This window comes from Gymnoscopelus microlampas (assembly GCF_963454915.1).
Source record: "Gymnoscopelus microlampas genome assembly, chromosome: 16".
Lineage (NCBI taxonomy): Eukaryota > Metazoa > Chordata > Actinopteri > Myctophiformes > Myctophidae > Gymnoscopelus > Gymnoscopelus microlampas.
Window position 1 is genome coordinate 34,435,340 of NC_139953.1, and position 24,715 is coordinate 34,460,054.

The 24,715-nt window shown below is 43.8% G+C and overlaps 2 protein-coding genes across 2 annotated transcripts in view; both read left to right on the plus strand.

Moving 5' to 3' along the window:
* nt5dc1 (5'-nucleotidase domain containing 1) overlaps nucleotides 1-5,211 on the plus strand; it is an 83,183-nt gene extending 77,972 nt beyond the window's left edge. The window contains exon 12 of the mRNA XM_084083185.1: nucleotides 2,908-5,211. Coding sequence (XP_083939311.1) covers nucleotides 2,908-3,020 — 113 coding nt within the window. The 3' untranslated portion in view covers nucleotides 3,021-5,211. The remainder of the gene's footprint in view (nucleotides 1-2,907) is intronic.
* A 1,117-nt stretch (nucleotides 5,212-6,328) lies between these two features.
* dse (dermatan sulfate epimerase) overlaps nucleotides 6,329-24,715 on the plus strand; it is a 34,395-nt gene continuing 16,008 nt past the window's right edge. Inside the window, exons 1-3 of the mRNA XM_084083184.1 lie at nucleotides 6,329-6,524; nucleotides 9,879-10,430; nucleotides 18,477-18,730. Of these exons, the coding sequence (XP_083939310.1) occupies nucleotides 9,928-10,430; nucleotides 18,477-18,730 (757 nt within the window). The 5' untranslated portion in view covers nucleotides 6,329-6,524; nucleotides 9,879-9,927. The remainder of the gene's footprint in view (nucleotides 6,525-9,878; nucleotides 10,431-18,476; nucleotides 18,731-24,715) is intronic.

The following is a 24,715-nucleotide window of genomic DNA, read 5'->3' on the forward strand; positions in this document are numbered from 1 at the left end:
GACGTAAAACTCATCTCCAGTCTAAATGATTTTAATTGCAATTTGATAACAAGGGGTGGAGGGAGCTTTTTCACTGGGCCTCGCCACATTCTTGTGATTAACGACCGACTAAGTGTTTCTCCTAGCCTACATGTGCAATGAGCAACGATGGGTCACCAGACCACAGCCCCCGAAATTGCAACCCCCCACTATAGAGGAAACGTGAAATAAATACTCACATATGTATGACTGTGTTACACATGGTTTTTGCCAAGGTCTCCCCAAAACACATCGGGCCAGTGTTTAACCTATTAAGACCGAGAACGCATCTGTGTCATTTTTAAGATTTCTTTGGGCTATTCAAAAATAGCAGATCTACAAGCTCATAGTGTGGCATATGGGCCAAATACATATAATTTTGGGGGTCCTTGACATGAAAAAGTTTGAGAACCACTGACATAGCAGCAACATAGGTTTTTCAGAAAACTGTTATAGGATTTAAGAAGACATTTGTATAGCCAAAGAAATCTAAAATGCCATGGATGCGTTCCCGGTCTTAAAGGATTAAAAAACAACAACAATCATTTGAATCTGGGGATCCATGTGGGAACGGCGTGGCTCCAATAATGACGAGGATCTCAGCCTCCATGAGGCCAGCCTGTGACGTGTAAAATTCATGTTCTATTTTATTTATTTTACCTTTATTTTTGCCAGAAAGCCTTATTGAGAAATCTCTTTTACAAGAGAGACCTGGCCAAGAAGTTTCAAAAAGTATAAAACATATATATAGGTCTACTTGCAGTATGCACAAGAAATTTGGCGCTGATCGGTTCAGCGGTTTTTCGATATTAGCTCCGGTCACACAGGCAGACACACAGACACTCTTATAGACTGCTAGACTCCTGCAGATGGTATCAAATATCCATCCGTCTTATTTGACTGGACTTTGCTCCCTGGTCTTTTGAGAAATATGCTTTCAAGTCACAGTTGAATATGATGCACAAAACTAGTATTGGCTAGAGTTTGATTTCCTTGGCACTCATGTGGGACATCGAAAGAAAGGCTTGCTAGCTAGCTATTCATCAAACATCATTAACGTTAGCCAAAGGGTGCCTACAGTACATACGCTCACGTGCTTAGTTTGCCATACTTGGGTTCCTCGTGATCCCAGCAAAATTATTGATTAGGAACCAACATACCATTTGGTAACATTTGAACGCTCAGAGTTAGATTAACATTTGAGTGCAGATTAGGGTCCCAGAGATAAGAAATTGTATCAGATGGGGGTACTTGGCCTATAATGCATATCAAATTGGGGGTTCTTGAAATGAAAAGGTTTGAGAATCGCTGACATAGTGGTCCTAACTTTGCAGACATTGAGGACAGCAGAGCAAAAAAGCACCGTTTTTCTGATTCCATATTGGTTCACCCCCCCCCCCCTTCTCCAACACACATTCTAGTCTACAAGCTCTCGCATTTTACCACAGCAACAAATCTGCACGAGGGGAAAATCACTGCCAGAGTGTCATCCACCGTTGACCTGAAAAACGAACCCCGATTGAGCGGAAAAGTTTCATTTAAGCTTCGAGACAAACTTCTGTCCCTTTTTCTTTCATATTACAAAAATGCTTCTTTAAACTTTGTTTCCTCTCTCTTTGGAGGGTTTGGTTTGGCAGAGCCGCAGTCATTTTCCAGACGTTAGGGGAAAAACAGTTGAGCAATGGGCCACTCCCAGACACTGTGGATAGTTACTGGGAATTAACTGTAGTGGTATTGATTATGTACAACAGGCTTCCATTGGGGAACTCACTGTGACATACAAGTCCCCGATTCAGTAGTAAACACACAGCCCAGTGGTTGTTCGGCAGTGGTACAATTGTTTGTGCAATTGTCTTTATTATTAACCACTTACTGTAAGTTCACCCCTATTATACTGTACGTCGTTGACCGGGGTCCCCCAGGGCTCTATTCTTGGCTCCCCCCTCTTTCCCTTTACACCAAATGATTGCCTCTCATGACCCAGGATAGGGATGCTAAGGTTCATAATGGTTCATTGCCTTTTTGCATTTCATCTGTTCATTTACATTGTTAAATGAACAAATCTTTGGGGGCACGGTGGCGCAGTCGGTAGCGCTGTCGCCTCACAGCTAGAAGGTCCTGGGTTCGATTCCCGCCAGGGACGCTGTGGGCGCTGGGGGCGTGTTCTCTCCTCCACGTCATCGGCGCCCATACCCTAGGTGGGGTTGGCGAAAGGGCCTACTCTGTGTGGAGTTTGCATGTTCTCCCCGTGTCTTCTAGGGTAGTTAATACCCTCACAAAAACATGTAGTAATCCTGGTCACTATACTGCCTCCCCCTGGTCAGCCGGGGCGCCTGATGGAGGAGCGGCCTGCTTGCTCCTCATGCATTGAAGGAGGCATGAGCTTCAGCTTGGGCTCTCCCTAGGCTGGCAGAGGGTAGGTAGTGCCCAGGATTACATAGGCAATTGGCACTGGGTGAAAAAATGTGGGTTACAAAATCGTGGGATAAAAATTATTAAAAAAATTAAAAAAAATGAACAAATCTTTCTCTTTTTTTTATCGGCTGTGAGCTTGAATTTTGGCTATTGTTTCAATTTATTTTATTTTGGAAACAAAAAAAGATGGTCTATTGTCATCACAATATTGATATTGAGGTATTTGGTCAAAAATATCATATTGCATCTGGGGATCTCTGGAACAACATATTTTGAGATATTTTAGTTTTTTTTAAATATTTTTTGTATTTTTATATTTTTTATGTTAAAAAAAATAATAATTTAGAAAACAGGGCCTGTCAGCCCTTGAAATGTAGACAATTCACTTTGTAAGCCACTGTGGATAAGAGCATACATGTGCAAAAATGCCTAAATTGTAATTGCGACATTATTGTAGTTTCTCTTTGGTTTCAGCTCTCCCTCTGGAATACAAGTTCCCCAGGTTCTCTCCCGACAAGCCTTGCACCACCGGTTACTACCCCAGACCCCCGGATTCCGTGGTGAAGAGGTGCCAGACTCTGTCCTAGAGACGTCCTCCTCCCTCACTCGTCTGCCTCAGGAGAGGAATGTGCCTCCATTTTTGCCCTGTAGTCACCTCTCCACACAGCACACACACACACACACACACACACACACACACACACACACACACCTGATCCCTCCCCATCTGTGGAGCACAGGAACACAGTAAAAGTCTGCAGTGTTAATTTAACCACTTAAGCCGTGTTTTATACTTATTCGTACAAACGGTGTCGTCTGAGCAGCTCTGAGCCACCTGAGCAGCCATCTGCTGAGTGAACCCGTAAATGTAATTTCCCCTCCCTCTGGGACCAGAAAATACCCCCCCCCCCCCACACACACACACACACACACACCCACAGTCAAACATAAAGTGACAGTGCCAGTGTAATAAGACCTTATCATTGACATGGGGACAGGACCCGGAGCCTGTTCAGCAGCCTGATGGCCTGGCTTGTGGAAACCATCCCTTAGGGGCCGTGTCCATGGGTATTTTTTTCTCCCCCCCAGCAGAAAATGCAAGGCACTCGCCCTAAATACGCTTCCAAACACCCACGTTGAAAATATTTCAGCTTTCGGCAAGCAGAATAGGCACTCGGTGCCTTGTCGTTCTGCTGCTTTTTCCAAAAACGTGGCGCTCCCATTGTAAACGATTAAAAACACACGCTGCGCTCAGGAAGAAATAAAATAAAATAAACGTCTTGGTGGACAAGGCCCCTTAAGCCTGATTCATACTTTGTTGCATGCTGGTGTTGTGTGCAGAGAATAGCCGACCCTACAAGCTCACAACGTCTTGCGGATGTGACGCGTTGTGAGCTTGTAGGTCTGCTATTCTCGGGCCATTCTCAGCGCACAACACTTCCGCAAGGCGGAGCATGAATTAGGCGTTTAGTCTGTTTGTTTCGGCATTTGATGCCGCAACGTCGCCTCGCCTGGCGGTGTTAAATGAACACTGAGGACTTTACTGTGAACCATCTTCCCCTCTGGAGAAACCATGTGAATGTATCTCTCAGTAATAACGCCCACATCTTCTACGTTGTTCCGTGGTTTATTGTACTGTAATATGTGGAAATAATTACTTGCCAAAATAATGCGTGTGTGTGAGTGTCAGCAAATAATGATGATAAACTATGTAGTGGTCTTATTGTTTTATGTGAGGACCCCCCTCCCCCCCCCCCCTCTCATGTTTCTTATGTACCTTAGAGACCTAACCAGTTGACCCCATTTACATTTTAAATACACGTCCATTTGTGCTGCACAGGTTTCTTGTTTGACGTTCATAAGTAAGGATACTAGAGAACATTTTTGTTGAAAATGTACACAGTATTTCCATCGTCCGTTTTATTCCCGAAGTGATTACCTCAAGATGTAACCGCAACCCAACTCATTAAGAAACTTCCCTTCCCTGTGCAAATGGTATTTGTCAGTATTTGTAAACAAATGTATTATTACACTGTTGTGTGTTATCAGGGGTTTTCTCTCTCTCTTTTTTTTTTACATTTTACTTCACCAAATGTGTTTTAGTGACTTGAATATGGCGTTCAAGATCTAATTGTTTCCAGTGTCGGTTTGTGGAAAGTGTTATTTCAGGTCATTGTCGCTGAAGAATGCCACAATAATTGTTCTGTGTTGGCTGTCATAAAAACACAAAACTATCCCACCAGTTTGGGAAAACTGTTGATAGTAATGGTTTGATGAAGACTATGCTTGATGTTCTGTATTCTTTTTTGGTGCAACGTTGCAATGTGCTCTTTTGAGTGACTTTAAAAAAAAGAATGGACTAGGCCTACTCATGCTTCATAATGCTGTGCCAGTTTGAGGTATGTTTTAACTGACTTGTGAATGGTTATTTAGTTGGTGTGCATAGACAAGTTGCGCCAGAGGAGCCATCTCTTATAAAGAAGTTAATAAGTAATTTGACATTAAGGAGAATATAATTTAGATGACCCGGATGGCTCTGAAGTCAGGGTTATTCAAATTGAATGATTACTTTTGCTGTGTGTGCAAAACACAGCTTTAGTGATTGTACACCCTCCCCCCCTTTTTTCTCATCTGATCTGGAAACTTTTACATGCACATTTGCCTTATGTTCAATTCATTAGTGGTCTTAAGTTATTGAAAACACAGGGAAAGTTGAATTATGTGTTCCTAGTGTTGAAGTACTGTCAATGAAATAAAATGTTCTATGATTTTGTTACACATTTGCCTCTGCAATTACTTGCTCTCTTTTCTTCACCCTATGACCCTGGCGTGAACTACAGCATTTATCTGGCTGCTTTCAACAAATATGCAGTGGTGGTCCACCAAGTACTTAGTTACTTTCCACCTACCGTAAGTACATTTACTTAAGTACAATTTTGAGGTACTTTTACTTTAATGGAGTATTTCCAATTGTTTATACTTTTACTCCACTACATCTCAGAGGCAAATATTGTACTTTTACTCCACTACAATTATTTGAAAACTTTAGTCAATAGTTCCTTTTGTAGATTTAGATTATTTAAGATGATTTTTATACATTTGAAAACTTGTGAAATGGAACATTCTGCACAATGAGATCTACTTTTGGTACCAATACTTTTACTCAAGTAAATATTGAATTCTGTACTATTACTATTACTAAAATAACAATAACAGTATTTCTGCATTGCAATGTGAGTTCCTTTTTCCACCACTGCAAATATGAAACTCATGTGACTGCATGAATGCTGTAAGTTTCAAGGTAATGCAGCACATGTGCCTTCATACTGTAAGTTATTGGTTCTCAAAGTGGGGTCCGGGGACCCCCAGGGGTCCTTGGGGGGGGGGGCGGGGTAGTACCAGGGGGTCCCCAGCTAAATTAGTTAATATAGCGTCAGAATGATTTTAACCACTTTAACCCTATTTTATACTTTGGCTATTCAAAAATAGCAGATATACAAGCTCATAGCGCGCCACCGAATGCCGAGCTATGAGCTTGTAGATCTGCTATTTTTTTTAAATCCCTGGCACAAAATATTTTTGAGATGGGGGGGGGGGGGTCCGCAGCCAAATACATATCATTTTGGGGGTCCTTGTAGATCTGCTACATTAAAAAAAAAATCCCTGCCACAAAACATCTTTGAGATGGGGGTCCTTAGTCAAATACATATCATTTTGGGGGTCCTTGACATGAAAAAGTTGAGTGAGAACCACTCCTGTAAAGTAAAGGATTACCTGTGAAGCATTGTGGGAGGGCAGCCCTGCAGCCCACTTAATGTATTAGGTCTCCTTTAAGCCACTTTCCCCTTTCTCTCTGCCCCTCCTCTCATTCAGCATGACGCTCGCTGCTCTCCACACTCACATTCTTTTCCTGCCATCTGAAACTTCTCCTTCTCGCTCCTAAAAAAGAAAGAGGAGAAAAAACCCTTTTCAATTATACCCCGATCATCACAAGTAGCAAAAGTTTAGAGACTTGTGTTGGAGCAGCAGAAATGACTCGTCGTGTGAGGACTGGAATACCGATTCAATCGTGACTGCCCCGGGTTTGACAGGTAAAAGCTTAAACGGATTTTATTTTTTATTGCTTTTTAAGCCCTTTTCGTGATAGAAAAGAGACCGAACAAGGGCTGCTTTTGTGCATGTTTTTCGGCTTTATCGATTGTCGGTAATTGATTGGGAAAAAAAGTGAAGACAGCAAACGGGGGTTTACAGATCTAATCACAGGTTTTAAAACGTCTATATAGGCTACAGCACGTCAGATGCGTAATAATGTGTTTGTCTAAAATAAATGAGAAAAGAAAGTTTTGACCGGTTTTTATATATTTAAAAAAAATCTTTGGCGTTGGTGCCGCGCTATGAGCTTGTATATCTGCTATTTTTGAAAAATCCCTGGCACAAAATATTTTTTAGATGGGGGGTCCGCAGCGAAATACATATCATTTTGGGGGTCCTTGACATGAAAAAGTTTGAGAACTTTTTCATGTCAAGGGTCACAGACTCAAGATTGAATTTGTAAGATTGGTGCCACCCCTATGGTGCCACCGTGCCAAGCGCGCACGGGCATAGTGCCACCCGCAGCGCAGGAGGACAACAGTACAGTAGGTGTGTGTGTGTGTGTGTGTGTGTGTGTGTGTGTGTGTGTGTGTGTGTGTGTGTGTGTGTGTTTGCCATATATGTGGGTAGTAGTGGTACCATAAAACCATTTGGTGGTTGACATGGAAAACGCTATTTAGGTCAGCCCACTGCTCACTGCGAGACACTTTTCACAGTTAAAATTACAGGCCTCCAGTAAGTGTTTTAATATTGGTAAACCCATCAGCTTTTTTGGTCGAAAATAAGGCCTGTAGTGTGGCTACATACTGTGGAAAAGTATTTTGTAGCCTACTTAAGTAAAATTATCAATACTGCGATGCAATGCAACATTTACTTAAAGTACCAAAAGTAAAAGTACTCATTATGCAGAATGTCCTGTTTCACAAGTTATCATATGTCTAAAATGTATGAACATTTCGTATATAACATTTTGAAAATAGCAGATCTACAAGCTCACAACGTGCAACACGTGAGCTTGTAGATCTGCTATTTTCAAATGAATTAGGGCTGAAATGGTTAATGTATGTTTTGTAATAATAATCAAAATCTACAAAGTAACAAGTACCTAAAGTTTTCAAATAATTGTAGTGGAGTAAAAGTAAAATATTTGTCTCCGAGATGTAGTGGAGTAGTGGTAAAAGCATAGAAAATTGGAAGTACTCCAGTAAAGTAAAAGTACCTGAACATTGTACTCAAGTACAGTACTTGAGTACATGTACTTAGTTACTTTCCACCACAGCTATATACTGTCATTCGGGGGGGGGGGGGGGGGGGGGGGAGGCCCTGCAGGAACATCCAGAAGTTCTGATGATCTATCTACCCCTGTATTTTGTATGTTAGCCTATTTATTTTTGTTACCACGTTGATTTAGAGAACAAAAGGCCAATAGGTTGTCTTCGTGACCACGTTATTCAACGGAAAGCAGCAGTTATGGACCATCCCACTTTCAGAAGAAGTTATGGGCTCAGTCACAAAGTGTGTGAAAGAATGGGGGTAGTAGCCTCTCATGGGCTGCTGGGCTGCTGCTATACAGTCCAGTAAGACAGTGGTTCTCAACCTTTTTAGGCAGTGACCCCCAAAATAATCATATTTGAACTGGGGACCCCCCTATTTTGTTTGACTCCTTTCCACAAATAAATATTGTGAAAATAGCAGATCTACAAGCTCGCAACGCCTCGCGTTGCGAGCTTGTAGATCGGCTATTTTCACAATATTTGCCTCTTTCTTGTATTATTTGACAATTCGGCCAATGTTTTATAGTATAGTTTGTTGATTACTTTTGATGCTGTAATGGTCTTTTTCTTTTCTTTAATTTATTTTTTATTTTTTAGGTATTAAAAGGGTCTTAAAAGTCCATAAAATGTCACTTCACTGTCATCTGGGGACCCCCCAAAATCATGCGGGTCCCGACCCACAGGTTGAGAACCACTGCAGTAAGACATGAGCCCTGGGCTTGTATGTTTCCCTGACCAGCTCCTTTTTGGCCAAAGGTCCACTCACTGTGTTACTGTCCTCGTGTGATCCACCACAGTGCCCTCAGGCAGGAATGTCTCGCCTCGGAAGGTCAAATGTCAGCATCGACTTTGTGGTCTGGAAGTATAATAGATGATTTCCTGAGACGAGATTGCTCTTGTTTATCCGGCGTTAATAAAAAAAAAAAAAAGTTACACAATAAACCCTAGGACAGCTCAGCTCATGCCATAAAAATGGACTTCAGTCTAGACAACTTTTAAATCACTACCAAATGCTTTTCCACCACGCCATTGCCAAGAGCTCTCCACTAAGGTCATGGAATTTATACTCTTGTGTTCGGAGCGGTGATGAAGGTTAGCTCTTGTCTTTCTGTAAAGCGCAGCGTTTTCTTTTAAAGACCGTCTCTCCAACAACTTAGCAGACCAGAGTCAGACTAATGTTACTTTAGCAATGGGCCATTTATTACCTCCAGGGTGCTGAGGACAATAAGTCTGGCCATCTGGGTGTGCATGGTAAAAAACACACAGCAGACAGTAAGTTAGTATCATAGTTGCCAAGAGTTGTGTTTATAGGTATTTGGGAGAAGAAAGGTAACACATCCGCACACTGGTTTAAAGCTCCCAAAATGTACTTTATTTAAAGGTCTTCATCAAGCAAAAATGTGGATGTTTTACCTTTCTTCTCCTTGATTCTTGCCTTGATGTCCCGCCCCTGGCCTAAACATACTGTAGGTACAAGATGTGCACATAATCTCCTCTGTGTTTATGTATATGGACATTTTAGTTGGGGAGAATATACTGAAAGATAGTACATGAACCTTCATGTACTATCTTTCAGTATATTCTCCCCAACTAAAATGTCCAAATACATAAATAAATTACATAAAAGATAAGCAGAATGTACATTTGGCTAAAACACACACTCCTTGGTAACAATAGAAAATGTAACGTAGATGAAGATTTACAATATAAATCATTCAAATCTGTATAAGTCAGCCGCTACCAGTACAGTACAGTACAGTACAGTACAGTACAGTACAGTACAGTACAGTACAGTACAGTACAGTACAGTACAGTACAGTACAGTACAGTACAGTACGAGATGCTGCCTGGCCTGCTGTATTGGGGGACTTTTGTGTGATTTGTCTGGTAGTACAAGTTCTTATGTCTGTGCTGGAACCGTACGGTAAAGTCAGAAATGATCAGGACGACTACAGCTGTATCTAATTATTCTAGGAATGCAGGGTCTTTGTAAGAAAAACGCTGTGGAGAGAATAATATGGGCTGGCTTACTCAAATCCTTCTCTCCCCTCCCCTCTTCCTCCCTCTCTCCCCCCTCAGCTGAGCTGCTTTCGGGCGATGCCACGGTCCCCTCCCTTCTGATGTTACTATGAGGACCCACACCCGCGGGGCTCCCACGGTGTTCCTCATAACGCTGCTGTGGCCCCTGCTGCTGCTGCTGCCGCTGCTGCTGCCACCCCTGGCCCCCGCCCTGGTGGCGGCAGCGGGGACGGCGGGGGCCGGGGGGACGGCAGGGGTGGGTGAGGAGGAGGAGGCGGACCCCAGCGGGGGAATCCCCTTCATGGGCGGGAACTACGACGGCCACCCCATGCTGTACTTCGGCCAGGCGGACGTGGAGGAGCTGCAGGCGGCGGCGGCGGGCACGCACCGGGACATGGCGCGGAGGATCCGCGAGGCCGGCGAGACCATGCTGGAGCGGCCTGAGGAGTACCTGCCGCCCTGGAGCCCCGCCGAGTTCAGCGCCCGCTGGAACGAGGTGTACGGCAACAACCTGGGCGTGCTGTCCATGTTCTGCCTGCTGTACCCGCACCGCGCCGGGGCGCTGGACCTCGCCCGGGACTACATGGAGAGGATGGCGGCTCAGCCTAGTTGGTACATTTTCAAATAGTTATTTATTGATTTATTGATTTATGTATTTTTAAGATTTATTTTGGGGGATTTTTTTATGCCTTTATTGATAGGATAGTAGGTTGCATGCAGCAAAGGCCGTCGGGATCGGGACTCGAACCTGCGACGCGCTGTCACAGGCTGTCAGGTTACTTACAGCTAACCTACAGTAGGTGCCTGGACCGCTACTCCAGTGGTCCAGGCCTATTTATTTATCCATCCATCCATCCATGAAGCCCATTTAGCGGTTCAACGGTTGTAGCCTATAACAGTTCAACATCTTGACCACTTTCCACCTGAACATTTCAAGATTATCTAAAACAGCAAAAATTGCTGTGAGCTTGTAAATGGGCTATTTTGGCTATTTGTCATAGGACGGTGTACTGTATAGTGCAGGGGTCTTCAACAGGGGGTCCGGGACCCCTAGGGGGTCCTCAGAGTTACTACAGGGGGTCTGCCAAATCTTTGTGTGATATATTTTTTTTTTACCATAACCACTTGAACCCTAGCATCCCTTTTCTGAACATAACTTTAGCCAAAAATAGCAGATCTACATGGCAAAGAGTTATAGGTGTAGAGGGGAAAAAAGAGCAGACCAAGTTGAATCTGAAACACAATTTTATACAATATAGAGAGGGTCCCTGCTTCATCTCTCTCTCAGCTAGGGGGTCCTTGGCCTGAAAAGGTTGAAGACCCTGGATATAAATACTGAATCAAGCAACTTGAACAAAACTGTCTGAGGTCCTCACAAGAGCCAGAGTAGACGTTAAAATGACCCCAAACATGTTTGACAGTGAAAAATCCCTTTAAGTGGTTCAATATGCATTATCCTAGGTGTCAGCTTGCAAACGCCCTTTATATCTGCTCGTCTTTTAATATTTAGCATCATTTCCAAGAAGGTGTAGTTTTCACTTGATGTATTTTCCACATTATCTCACTCACTCTCAGGTGTGGAAAAATGGCCAATGTTTTTCTCATCACAATGAACATTAGAAATCGTAGCGAGGCATAAATATGGAACTCTGATATCAGCAGCCCCTCCTACGCACGTGTTCATCCACTGGCTATCCAATGTCCATCAGTGGTGGAAAAAGCACTCACATTTTTTTACTTAAGTACAAAAGTATTGGTATCAAAATGTACTTAAAGTACCAAAAGTAGAAAGTGCTCATTATGCAGAGATGTCCCATTTCACAAGTTTTCAAATGTATAAAATGTATAAAAAATCTTTTGAAAATAGCAGATCTAAAAGCTCACAATGCGTGGCATCGCGACGCATCGTGAGCTTGCAGATCGTCTATTTTCAAATGGCCAAAATGTATATAGGGCTGAAGTGGGTAATGTATGTTCAGTAATGATAATCAAAATCTACTAAGTAACTAGTAACACATAATTGTCGTGGAGTAAAAAGTACAATATTTGCCTCTGAGATAAATTCCTCAAATTTGTACTTAAGTACAGTACTTGAGTAAACGTACTTACAGTTACTTTACACCACTTATGTTGATCCCTCCTCCTTTCAGCCAATCCCTGTGCCTTTCAATGCATTATTATCATTTTTCTGTGTGGCTGGCTGCAGCACATAAGAGCGGAGGGGGAGGGGGGGGGGGGGGGGGGCAGGGGTAGCGCATTGTGGTCCGACGGGCCTGTGGTCCAGGAAATATGTATAACAGCTGTTCAAATTCATTCCTGAACATGACCCTGTTAAAAGGAAATGAAATGTTCAGATGTTGAGCTGGAGTGGCTCACGGCGCTGCGATGGCGCCCATCTGGGGTTTGTGACCGCAGTTTAGCTGACCAGGGAGGAGATCCCAGAGGACTCTGGCTGGATAATGTCATTATACATTTTGCATTTGAAATTTTCGGTGTTTAGCTGATGCTAAGCGACTGCTTAGAGCATTGGTTCTCAAAGTGGGGTCCGGGGACCCCCAGGGGTACTTGAGGGGGTTCCAGGGGGTCCCCAGCTAAATGATGGATAGGAACCAAATGGACCCTTATGGGTCTGTAACTCTGAGAGTGTACAAATGGAACCAAATGCTCCCTAACGGGTCCATTTGGTTCCATTTGTACACTCTCAGAGTTAAATAAACATTGATTTTACTTTATAAATTGGGGTCCCAGAGATAGAAATGTCATTAAATGGGGGTCCGTAGCTTAATGCATGTCAAACTGGGGGTCCTTGGTTGAGAATCACTGCTAGAGCCGTAAAAATCTTCTCTTATGGGGGTCCCTGAGGCATATCTTTTCAAATGGGGGTCCGTGGGCTAAAAAGTGTCAATTTGGGGGTCCTTGACATGAAGAAGTTTGAGAACCACTGGCTTAGAGAGCAGAGATTCTTGACCTTTTTTCATTTTCAAGGCCCCTCCAGTTTGATATGGATTAGGTCACGGATCTCAATCTGCACAGTAAAATCCAGTGTTGATTTAAATGTAGGGCAAGTGATATCTTTTAGTCAAAACAAAAGTTTTTTTGTTAAACCTCTATATTCGGATAGGAGCCTATGCTATAGAGTGTTTGTTCAATAACAGGGGTCCTCCCATCTCTCCAGCTCTTTAATAAACAAAAAATATATTCTCAGGTGGGTTGCAAATGTCCAACCAATCGGGAGAGAGTACCCATTTGTCAGCTTCAATTTTATATTGTTACACTTCCAATTTCACTTATTTATCCTGTATCCTGTATGAGTTCTATCTCCTGATTGGATAAAATTGGTATCCCAACCTGAAAATGCATTTTTCTGTTTATTCAAGAGCTGGAGAGACAGGGAGACTCCTGTTACTGAACACTCAATGAAACAGCAATGTTAAAGGAGGAGTTCACCCAAAACATGACTTATTTTCTATCAATTGCACACCCTATGAAGCCTTGAATCCATGGATTCTTATTTGTTTTTGTCGCATTCCTAAGCTAATAATTTGATTCCTGTCTCCTACCGGCTAATGTATCCGGTAGGAGACACAAAGTAGATTATTTGTGTCTCCTAACGGAAATACACACGGTCATCAAATTATTGTTTTAGGAATGCCACAAAAACAAAAATAAATCCATGAAATCAAGGCTTCATGGGGTGTGTAATTGATAGAACATAAGTAATGTTTTGGGTGAACTCCTCTTTTAATGTAAGCAGCAATGATTACTATCATAATATGTAGTTATTTAACACTTATTTTAACAAAGGAACATCACTTACCCTACCTTTAACTCAGAGACTGTACAAATATAACCAAATGGACCAGTAAGGGTCCATTTGGTTACATTTGTAATGTACAGCCTCTGAGTTGCAGACCCTTAAGTTTCCATGTGTTTCCTAACTATCAATCATTTAGCCGGGGGGCCCCCTGGAACCCCCTCAAGGACCCCTGGGGGTCCTTTCATGTGTCTTAGAACACATGAGAAAGTGGTCCGGCATCTCGCTCTGTAGGACCCTTTGACAGTGATGAATGCTGGTGTGTTCACATTTGGCAGCTCTAGGGGTCGAACCTGTGAACTTTCGGTTACGGGACAGTGTTAGCGGAAGCTGGCAGTTATGCCAGGACGCCAGTCAAGAGTCACAGTCTGACAAAAGATATAAAGTGTGAGAAACGACCAGCAACTCTACGAGGGACTGATAGAACATCAACACCCCTCTTAAACAGCGTCTGTACAGCCAAAATAGAATATCAGAAGCATGCAACACAGCTTTGATCTCTTGCAGTGGGGCCTCTGGTTAAGTGTCTAAACTCGAAATCTAAGATCGAGACTCCTGATGCAGAATATTTCCAGCCGCCCATCATCACAGACTGTGATGGCTGTGTGTGTGTGACTTGGTATTGAACCTCAGTGCTCATCTGCTTCTCAAAGTGCTCCGCCTCATTTCCTTTATAGTGAGATCTAAAAGAGAACAACAATGACACTAAGCAAACATCAAAAACGATGGAAAAATAAATATAGCATATTATCCCACGATGCACAGCTTTGATCTCTTGCAGCAGGGCCTGAAGTTACTGTATGTCACGTACTGTGCAAGTGTCTAATCTAGAAATCTAAGATCAAGACTCTTGATGCAAAGCTGTCACGTTTGCACTGTGTCTAGTGAGTGTGCAGTGCTCGCACAGCTTCAAGATTTCTATTGTTGCATCTCATACACGAGTAGTAAAAGTATATGGTTTTGGTTCCTCGACATTGAAGCCGCAATAACAATAACAAAGAGATAATTTTACTACATGAATCCTAGCGTCCCTATTCTGGACATAATAGCGAACATTTGTCGGCGGACATTCGGCCAAGTGGCTAAGAAAAGGATCACAGGATCACATTCCTTTGTCCATCCCAACTTTCTCTATTAGGCCTACAGCCTGAAATGCTTCTATAACATACACATTCTCATGCTAAAGAAATCAGTGCTTGACGGGTCACTGACACACAGCTATTAAAAGCTGCAGCTCATTTTGGAGAGTTTTGCTCTACCAACTCTGTTTTACTCCACTGTTCTGCAACCTTCACCCTTTTAAGAGGAGATTTTTTTTCTCCCAAAGGATTATTTCTTTGGGTTTACATACTGTAGACACCATGGTATTAACACCGTTTACAAGACCATTCTTTTCCACAATATCGACGTCTTCCCCACAGCTGAGGAATGAGAAGCCACTGAGCATGTGTTTTCACGTCTTAAAGAACACGCTGTGACTTCTCCCCTTCGCCACACTTTTATTATGGTCACTGAACCTCGCACGGTTGCTCCGCAGTGGCTCCAGGATTCGGGCCGCTGTGGTATCCCTGACCTTAAATTATGTCTCCGACAACTTGTGGAGGGTAACCATATTCCGACGGGGAAAACTCCAGTTTGTGGCATTCTAGGTCCCCAGTTCCTTTTTTTTACACAGTTCCTGTGTAAACATACAGAAGTGAGATCGTGTGTGCTTTGGCGTAATTCACTATACACTGCTGCAGTGACGTGGAATTTCTCTTCAGACTTGCTTTTCCAGTGCATACGAGATTAATGTAGCAACCAAAGTCTGGAATCTAAAGGTGGTGTGCCGTTTTTTTTTGGGTGGATATGGGGCAATGTAAGGATTCTTTTTATCCCCTTTGATATATTCCTGTTTAAAGGAAATTTGCCTATTTGCAAATGAACCACCCAGCTTGTTGACATATGGAAATGACACATTGGCTACATCCAGGAGCGTATCTTTATTGGCGCAGTTAAACGCAAAGGAAGGAAGGTGGCAGTTGGCAGGGAAAGTTTGGAATTGAGACTGTAAATTTAATTAAAGTTAGAATACTTCATCTCAATTTGTATTTTTGAATGTCATAATATCATAATGTAGTGATAAAAATAACTGTCAGTGCTAAAGTATTAGCGAATAGCGACATCAGTTGGATGAATTCTGCTGAAGTCTGCATGTAAGTGTAGTCTACATATTTGAGCTTATTTAGTATTTAAATACATCATAACTCAGGGGGCATTAGTAGGAGGAAGCACCTTATCCTGCCGCAGTGCACACAACATATCACAGATATGTAAACATGCGTTTTAAAGCTGGCAGTTGATGGAGAATGTTCAGAGTTAATGTCTGTGTGTAAGCACAGTTTACACATTAGGCCGCACCTTGATTTGTATTTGTGTACAACAAAAACGTGATGTAGTGAGGGGAATAACGCGTTAGAGGTGAGATGAGACGCAAAGGCCAGCGTACTTATGGCTGTTTAAACACAGCCTTTAGATGCCTCATCATCACATCTGAAGTTAATTTCTCTATAATTACCTTCAGAGCCTTCAACAAACACCGTTTACTGCTTTACAACAGGTTGCTCTTGCAAAAATACAAGGAAGTCAGCATTCTTACGTGCCGCATATTGCACCAGCTACAATTTTGTATGGCTCTTTAAACAGCAGGACTTGGTGTAGATTCAATAAATGCAAGTTAAAATGCTACTTAAGCGTCTGTGTTTTTGTACCAAAGGGAACAGACAGGTTAAAGCGTTACCCAGAAGTTTTATCGGGGGTAGCTTTATTTTGTTCTGCTGTTCCTGCGCTGATTATTTCTTCTTATTGTTAGTATTCCATACGTCTGTCTTGTATTTAATATCCAATTAATTTACCACATTCCCTAAATTGAGATATCGGTTTCATTCTACAATCTTGGTTTTCATTATTAAATTGATATTGCAATAGACACTGTAAAATCCTCAGTGATAATGTAAATGAAACAAACCAGGAACTTAAGAAACTATAACAAGGAAACCCTTCAACAAAGGCCCTGGTAGCTCTCCCCTGGATGTTGTCATGGATAGCTTTAAGCCAAACTAAACTTTTACTTTCACCTGTAGCATGCCTTTTAAGCAGGTGAGGCAAACCATCACATGGGGGTGCTCCTTCCATTCCGACATCTCGCCACTCCGACTAGTGGCTTCCGCGTGCGGTTAGGGTTAGGTATAGGGTTCGTTAACGTCGGAAAGGCGACATGTCGGAAAGGCGAAATGCACCCCATCACCCATCCCATCACACTAATAGGCTCTATTCGCGACATTACAAAGTCTAAACCAGTTGTGCTATAAACACGCCCCCTTCTGTGGCCAACGCGGAAGTGCCTTTTTCAAACAACCGCGGACTATTTCTTTTCGCCGATAAAGTATAGTTTTGGACCATGACGGAGGCGCGCCGACTCAGCAGACCTTGAGGCCGAGGAGACGCGCCCGAGCGCCTCCAGGCGCGAGTGCCCGCGTCGACCGGCCAATGGTCTGCTAGTCGACTCAGCGCCGTTCGAGTTATGTACCGATAGGGACAGAATAGTATATAATGTTTTGGTGAGAGCGTTTGCCCCAACTGTCACTCAAAGTGGCTACTGACCAATCACAGCGCGTCCTTGCACAAGCGTATTGGCCAATCATGCACAACTGGTTTAGACTATGGAGTCACGCGCTCTATTCACAGCAGCCATATTATGAAGACATTCACAGGTGTTACCAATGATGCTAATGATGGCTCTGTTCCATTCTGGTCAAACAGAGTCAGGGTGCTGATATTGTGCATGTTGGCCCACTGGAAACACTCTGTTACACCAGTGGGTCTACAGTTGCGGTAGGGACCCTCATGGGCTTCCAAATGGTCCATTTGGTTCCATTTGTACACTCTCAGAGTTATGGGGGTCGTGGAAACCACTGTGCTAGACTAAATGGAACAGAGCCTTCATTAGTATCATTGGTAACACCTGGGAAGGAAGTGATAATATGGCTGCTGTGAATAGAGCCTATGGGTAACTATATACTCAAACAAGGCTAACTAAGGCCCATGAGATATTTTACAAAATTATGTCATAATGAAGTAAGTCAAATATGTTCATTACAATGTTTCCCATGCGCCAATTCATTCACCAATTATTAACTAAAGACAAAATATAATACCAACATAAACACACACCCCTCCGCCTCTACAGTGCTTGGCCCATTCCAATCATCAGGATTGCCAGCACTGCAGAGGAGAGACAGGTGACCCCCCAAACAATTCAACTTGCTCACACAGTGTCAATCGATAAACATTTAAAAACCCTTTCAGTCACTGAGTGTTAGAATGTCTTCAGATACATCCATATAAGGACACATGCAATACAACACTACTAAATACTGTTCCCAGCCGGCTTGCCGGTAAATGCATTTACGAAAGCAGTTGTGCAGTGTGTGCATGTAAAGTTCCTCATTAATGTCTATAGGGCACGGGTTGCATTTATGAAATGCTAATTAAACCTGCGATCCTTAAGATTGATGTCCTGCCTGATTTTGAACCCCAGTCTCCCAACACAAGTGCCAAAACTTCTACTGCTGAGCTAAGACAGAAATCTCATTTAGGCAGGGGTGATACTGCACTTTGAGCTTCGTGCAATGCCTCTTGTCAACCAGTAGTGGTCCTCCCTGAACGCAGGATCTAAATGTCTCAATAGAAGAGCAGGGAGACCGCCTCCAGCTTTAAACGCTCAGGATTTTACAGTTTACAAATCACTTAACTGCTAATCTTCGTTTTTTTTATTGATCCGACTGCCCTCCTTTCTCTTACAGGTTGGTCAAAGATGCTCCCTGGGATGAAGTTCCCTTGGCACACTCTTTGGTTGGTTTCGCGACTGCCTACGACTTCCTGTACGAGTACCTTAACAAGGGTCAACAGGAACGCTTCCTCCAGGTGATTGGCAACGCGTCGCGCCTCATGTACGAGAAGTCCTACGTGCGTGGCTGGGGGTTCCAGTACCTGCACAACCACCAGCCCACCAACTGTGTGGCCCTCTTGACCGGCAGCCTGGTATACATGACTCAAGGTGGGTACCAGCACAGCGCAATGAAATAACCGCCGTTCTTCTTTTGTTACCTTCTCCTCTTATTAACCATATATGAACCCTAGCGTCCCTATTCTGGGCATGTCATAACAGGCAAACATTTGTGTAAAATAGGTGAACATTCTGCGAAAATAGGCGATGCACTGTTGGCTATTTTCTGAAGAGATTTGGTGTGGAGAGGGGAAAAAGGAGGGGACCAACTATAGACCCCTGGGGGAACCCGGTTAACAGTATATAAGGTTAAAAATACTTATTTTCTATCAATTACACACCCCATAAAGCCTTGAATTCATGAAGATCTTTTGTTTTTGTCGCATTCTTTGAGCCTCCTACCAGTAGACTCCGCCGGTCATCACCGGTCATCAAATTATTGGCTTCTCTATGACCTCCATGAATTCAAGGCTTCATGGGGTGTGTAATTGATCGAAAACAAGTACTTTTGGGGTAAACCCCTCCTTTAAGTGGTTAACACGACTCAGAGAGCTGTCTCAGACAATTTTTGTTGATCACATTCTCTGCTTCCTTGCATTTTCAGTGAATGGTTAAGTCCTACCTACAGACTGCAGTATATCTCAGAATGAAAGATGGTTATGGAGCAACTTGTAAAGCCTGCAGTCTTACGGGACTTAATAAGGATTTCAGTTCAGTCTGCCTGCGGTTATCTCCCACAGCTTTTCGTCTACCTTATACATTGATCCTGGGTAATTGTTTATCCAGCTGAGACTCGCCACATGATTTTAAAGCATTTATTTATTTTCTTTTTTTTCTTTTGTCGGTGTCTATTTTTAACTCCCAGCATTTCCTTTTTTGAGAGGCGTCGAGACTGCAATGCTGCAGGCGCCAATGATTATTTCCTGTTTATTCGAAATACCACGTAGCTCCTTTTCTTTCTTATTTTTTTAACATCAATATCCTGATGGAAATAGTTTGTGTGAGGGGAGGGAGGGAGGGGGGGGGGGAACAGGCCATGTGGAGGTGATCGCCAGCACAGCTTGGTTTGTTTACTGGTGGGATTTAACTTTTGGAGTACAAAAGACACCAGGCTGATGTGAGCTGAACGACAGCTGGCCTTTTTGGAGGGGGGGGGGGGGGGGTCGCTGTGCTGGGCTTTGTGGAGGGTTTGAGGACAGAGGAACAAAGTGGTGAAGGTTCCAGACTAGCACACACTCACAGGAGGAGTTATTATGGCTCACCCTCTTTTTCCCTTGGTTCATTTCAACTTGTTTGTCTCTCAAGCCAAGGAAAAAGGGAGTTTGTTCCAGCCCATTAATGTCTTTGGTTACCTGGAAAAGGGACATTGTGGCGTGGCCAGTTCTTGCCGGGTTCTATTTAGTTGGAAATGCGTGCTTTTTTACTAGACTGCATCATGCTGGGATGATGGTTTTATGGTGACCGGGAGTGACAAATAGCTTCTTTAAAGATTTTGTGACTTATTCGCAAGTGCTCCAAAACATCACTTGGTTTTAGCAGCCGTAGTCACGCATCTCTTTTAAGCACATGAACATCCCTGTTCAGGGCATGTCATTTATACTGTAGGGGTGAACATTCTGCTAAAATAGGCGAACATTTGGTGAAATAAATAAATAAATAGCTCATAGGATCTTTAAAGACTGCATTCTGGTGCAACCTATCTGCCAGTCTTATCATCTGTTATTGTGGCAGATCTATTTAATCTGGCCACCGACTCTGTTTTCAGATGAGGAGCCAGAGCAAAAAATCTTTGTAATGTTTTTATTCAAGCAGACTGTGTCTGTATGCTGTCAGTCTTGTCAATTGGACTGTTTGTGTTGCAAACACGACACATTGTGAGCTTGTAGATCGGCTATTTTGTACAAAGATATTTGGTACATGGGGGGGAAAAAGGAGGGGACCAAGTATAGACCCCTAGGGCAGTGGTTCTCAAACGTTTTCGTGCCAAGGACCCCCATAATGATATGAATTTGGCCGCGGACCCCCACCTGAAAATAAGATTTGCACACATTTTCGCGATTTTTCAAAAATAGCAGATCTACAAGCTCATGGCGCAGCACTCAGTGCCGCGCTATGAGCTTGTATATCTGCTATTTTTGAATAGCCAAAGTATGAAATATGGATAAAGGGCTTAACATTTTTGTGACGCTTTATCAACTTATTTTGCTGGGGACCCCCTGGTACCCCACCAAGGACCCCTGGGGGTCCCCGGACCCCACTTTGAGAACCAAATATAATACTGTAGTGTTTAAGTGGTTAACACTGTTGGAGGTTTCACTGCAAGTCACTCGCCCTGCACTATTATCATTAGTTTCTGTTGCCGGGGTATGACATTACGTGTAAATATTATTCTGCTGTGATGTGAATAGATGGAAGTTTGCCACATAAAACTCAAATATAGAATATACAGTGGCTTCATTTCAGACCTGTGGCTTCTTCAGCAGTTATCTTTCACTGTAGACATATGCCTGGGTAACATGGTAGACTTTAATTCATTAGTGTTATGTTATTGTTTATGCACAGAAATTCCAGACTGGCTTCTACTTTTTTATTGTTCTTGTTTTTCTTCACGTCAGACAAACAAAAGTTACCAGAATCACGCTATTTTGCCAATGCGGTGGCTTTGACGCAGAACAAAGTGACACACAAGAACAAACTAAACAGGACCTGATGAATGGGAACAACATTCTCATAAACATTATCCACTTTAACCCTGGCTTCATTGTTTTGGGCATGCCATTAGAGAATGTTCATAAATAGCTCTATAACCTCACAATAATCAATTTAGAATTGTATTTCTTTTTAATGTTTTTTTAAGAGATTTTCTTTTAACACAGCTTGTGTTCTAAATCCTAACAGTTTTTTGCGAAAACTATAGGTTACTGACGTAACCCCGGTTTTATGATAATATAAGCGAGATGTCTCGCTATGGGAGAGCGCCCTCCGGCGTGATCACACAGAAGTACACCTTCATAAACTTCCAGACAATCCTATTGGCTGGACTGACCTTCCTCTGACTGGAGGTCCCGCCCTCCTCCTATATCAGTCAGTGGATGGGTCATTTTCCCTAATTCAAGATAACCTTTCTCTTCTCGTTCGTAAACAAGAAGGGTGTCTTTCGAGACATCTCGCTTATATTATCATAAAACCGGGGTTACGTCAGTAACCTATAGTTTTATTTCAAATATTTCACTCGATGTCTCGCTATGGGAGATATAGTACACTCCCTGATTGTTATCTCGAAGTCCAGAGCAACCAGCCTAGGGACTTGATCCCCGTGTCTGGAGGCTACACTAAGGACCGTACTGTATGCGCCACAGGGGCTGCAGTTACGTCCAAACTGTAGAACCTGGCAAATGTCAAGGCCTAAACCCAACATGCCACACTGCAGACATCTCAGATGGAGACCCCCCCGAAGAGGGCCCATGATGTCTCTATTTCCCTCGTAGAATGTGCCCTCCGTTTTACTGGGGCAGCATCCCACCACTGGAATTGGCTACTGAATAGCCTCTACAATCCAGTGGGAAAGTGTCTGTTATGCAATGGGCTAGCCCACTATCCGTGGAGCCCATGACACAAATAGCTGATCTGACTTTCTCAAAGCCTTTAGATCTGCCAATGCACATTTCCAAAGCCCGAACCGGACAAAGGCAATGTAACCTTTCATCCTCCTAAGAGGCGAAAAATAGGCGGGTGCAACGCACCCAAGGTCACAAGGACACTTGGTACCAAGGGGTTCTCTGGCCCACACCCAGGTTTGGGTCTGACAACCACCCTTGTAGCCCCTTCCTTGAACTGCGTACACTCAGCGTGTACTTGACAGTGCATGAAGATCACTGAGCTCTACAGTAGTCACCGAAGCCATCAGTAACATAGTCTTGATTGACAGTTGTTCTGTCAATCTGACACAGAGGCTCGAAAAGTGTTGGACAGGAGTCCAACACCCGGCTCAAATCCCAGGGCGAGACCGGGGACTTTTGACTCGGGAAGAGACGTTCTGTCCCTTCCATGAACCGACAAACCAGGCGGTGCTGACCCACCGTCTCGGCCCCAAGTAATATGGCAGGCTGAGATAGCCGCCAAGCAGACTTTATTGAGGAAAAAGCTCTGCCCCTATCCATCAGGTCCTGTAGAAGGACTCAATGGACTTTGGTATGGAACGGCACAGTGCGAGACGTCTCGCATCATGTCTCAAACCATTCTGGGGTGACCCCACGGCACTCAGATTCATCCCCTCATGGGCTGAGCCCAGAGAGTCAGATGTACTGGTCAGGGACAAAATAACTCGCCCCCTGCTAGCGTTAGCATGTTTCTGCGTAACGGAAGCAGCCATGAGCGGTCGTACAGGAGAGGTTTGACTGATACCCAGTGACCCCTTCTGGGGCCACCAGTATCACCATCAGCCCCTGGTCCCTCACTCTCACGAGTGTGGGAGCTAACAGGGACAGGCGCAGAGACCAGTCGTCTGAGATGAATCACAGATTCCTCCAGCGACACAGCGCTGACACACATTTCTCTGTGACCAACACACGACCGCAACTGCCCAGCCTGTCTTAGCGATACGGCTGAGGCCCTCATACCTGATATTCTCATGCACATTTTGAAGGAGACCCTCCGGCCCGTGCAAAATTGTGCCAGGCAGGACAAAAAGGACTGATCCTTTTCAGTGGCGGACTGGCTTTGAACAATAGTGAGTTCAGAGTCCTGCCTATGAAATTCGCTGTTTGTGCAGGCACCAACACGCAGTTGATCCTGAAAACTTGATTTCAGTAGGTGAGACACCACTTTCCGAGTATGCTGCCTTGCCGCTGATTTTTGAGTCGGCTTGTAGCAGCCCATCATTCTATGTAAGACGTTATGCGAGTGCCTTCTCTCCTCAGAGGGCCAATCGCAACCTGCGTGAATTCGACAAATACTCTGGGGCTGAGGACGTTACAAACGGTAGCACCGTGTATTCGTAATTTAACCTCAGAACCCTAACAACAGAGATTTCTGTGTGGTGGGTAAAAAAGGAGCATAGAATTAGGCGTCTTTTAGGTCTATCGATGTGAACCAGTCTCTCTGACGCACCATGCGGAGAGAACGGATTTGATAATATCCTGAATTTGAACACCTTTAGATACTGATTGAGGGCTCTTAGGTCCAGTATCGGACGCAGCCCCCCCCCCCTTCTTTTTGACCAGGAATAGCACGAATAGAGCCCGCTGTTAGCTTGGTCTCTTGGTATTTCCTGTACAGTTCGTTTTCCTAACAGGGAGAATTATCTTCCTGTAGAAAGTCGCCCGCCTGTCCCCTGCTTATGAGAAGATCGCTTCCACTAGCTTGGGGAGGTCTCGAGGCGAACTGTAGTATACATCCCTGGATATAGAGTGCAGCACCTACTGTGGTGTGTTGCACCTTATCCATTCCGATATCATACAGTGGGGTTCCTACAACACTGGTTAGGCTCGATTGTGGTGCCATGGCGCCATATAGTGGTTGAACAGAGTCGACCGTGAGCCGTTCCCTTGGGGACAGGGCGTAATCGCCATCTCTTCATGGCGAGTATTCGCCCCGCTACCCTGAAGTGTCTGTGAGACCTCTGCGGTAGCGAGCGTGTGTCCCTTATGTTCTGGTTTTGTCCTGTTTCATTTCTTTTTGCCGTGCCCCTGAAATTCAGGCTGTAACGGTTTGAATTTTATTGGAGAAACAGGTAGAGAGGGTTCAATTTCCAATAACCACTCTGATGTCTTGCCAAGGAGACATCGTGGTCATAGTATCATCGAACCGGGGTTACAGTCGTAACTCATGTTTATATTCACACAACATTATCCACATAATGTATAGTGTGTAAAGTTATTCTCTCTTCCATCGGGCGGCGGAGCGTGTTCGCCTCGCCCACCCGGCCATCCGAACTCCAGGACCACCAGAGAGAGAGGGGGAGGCGGTGTCCACCGTCTCCTCCTGACATAGTCCCAGCCATGTCCCTCTCCTTTCTGTATTTCACTCTTGTAGAGT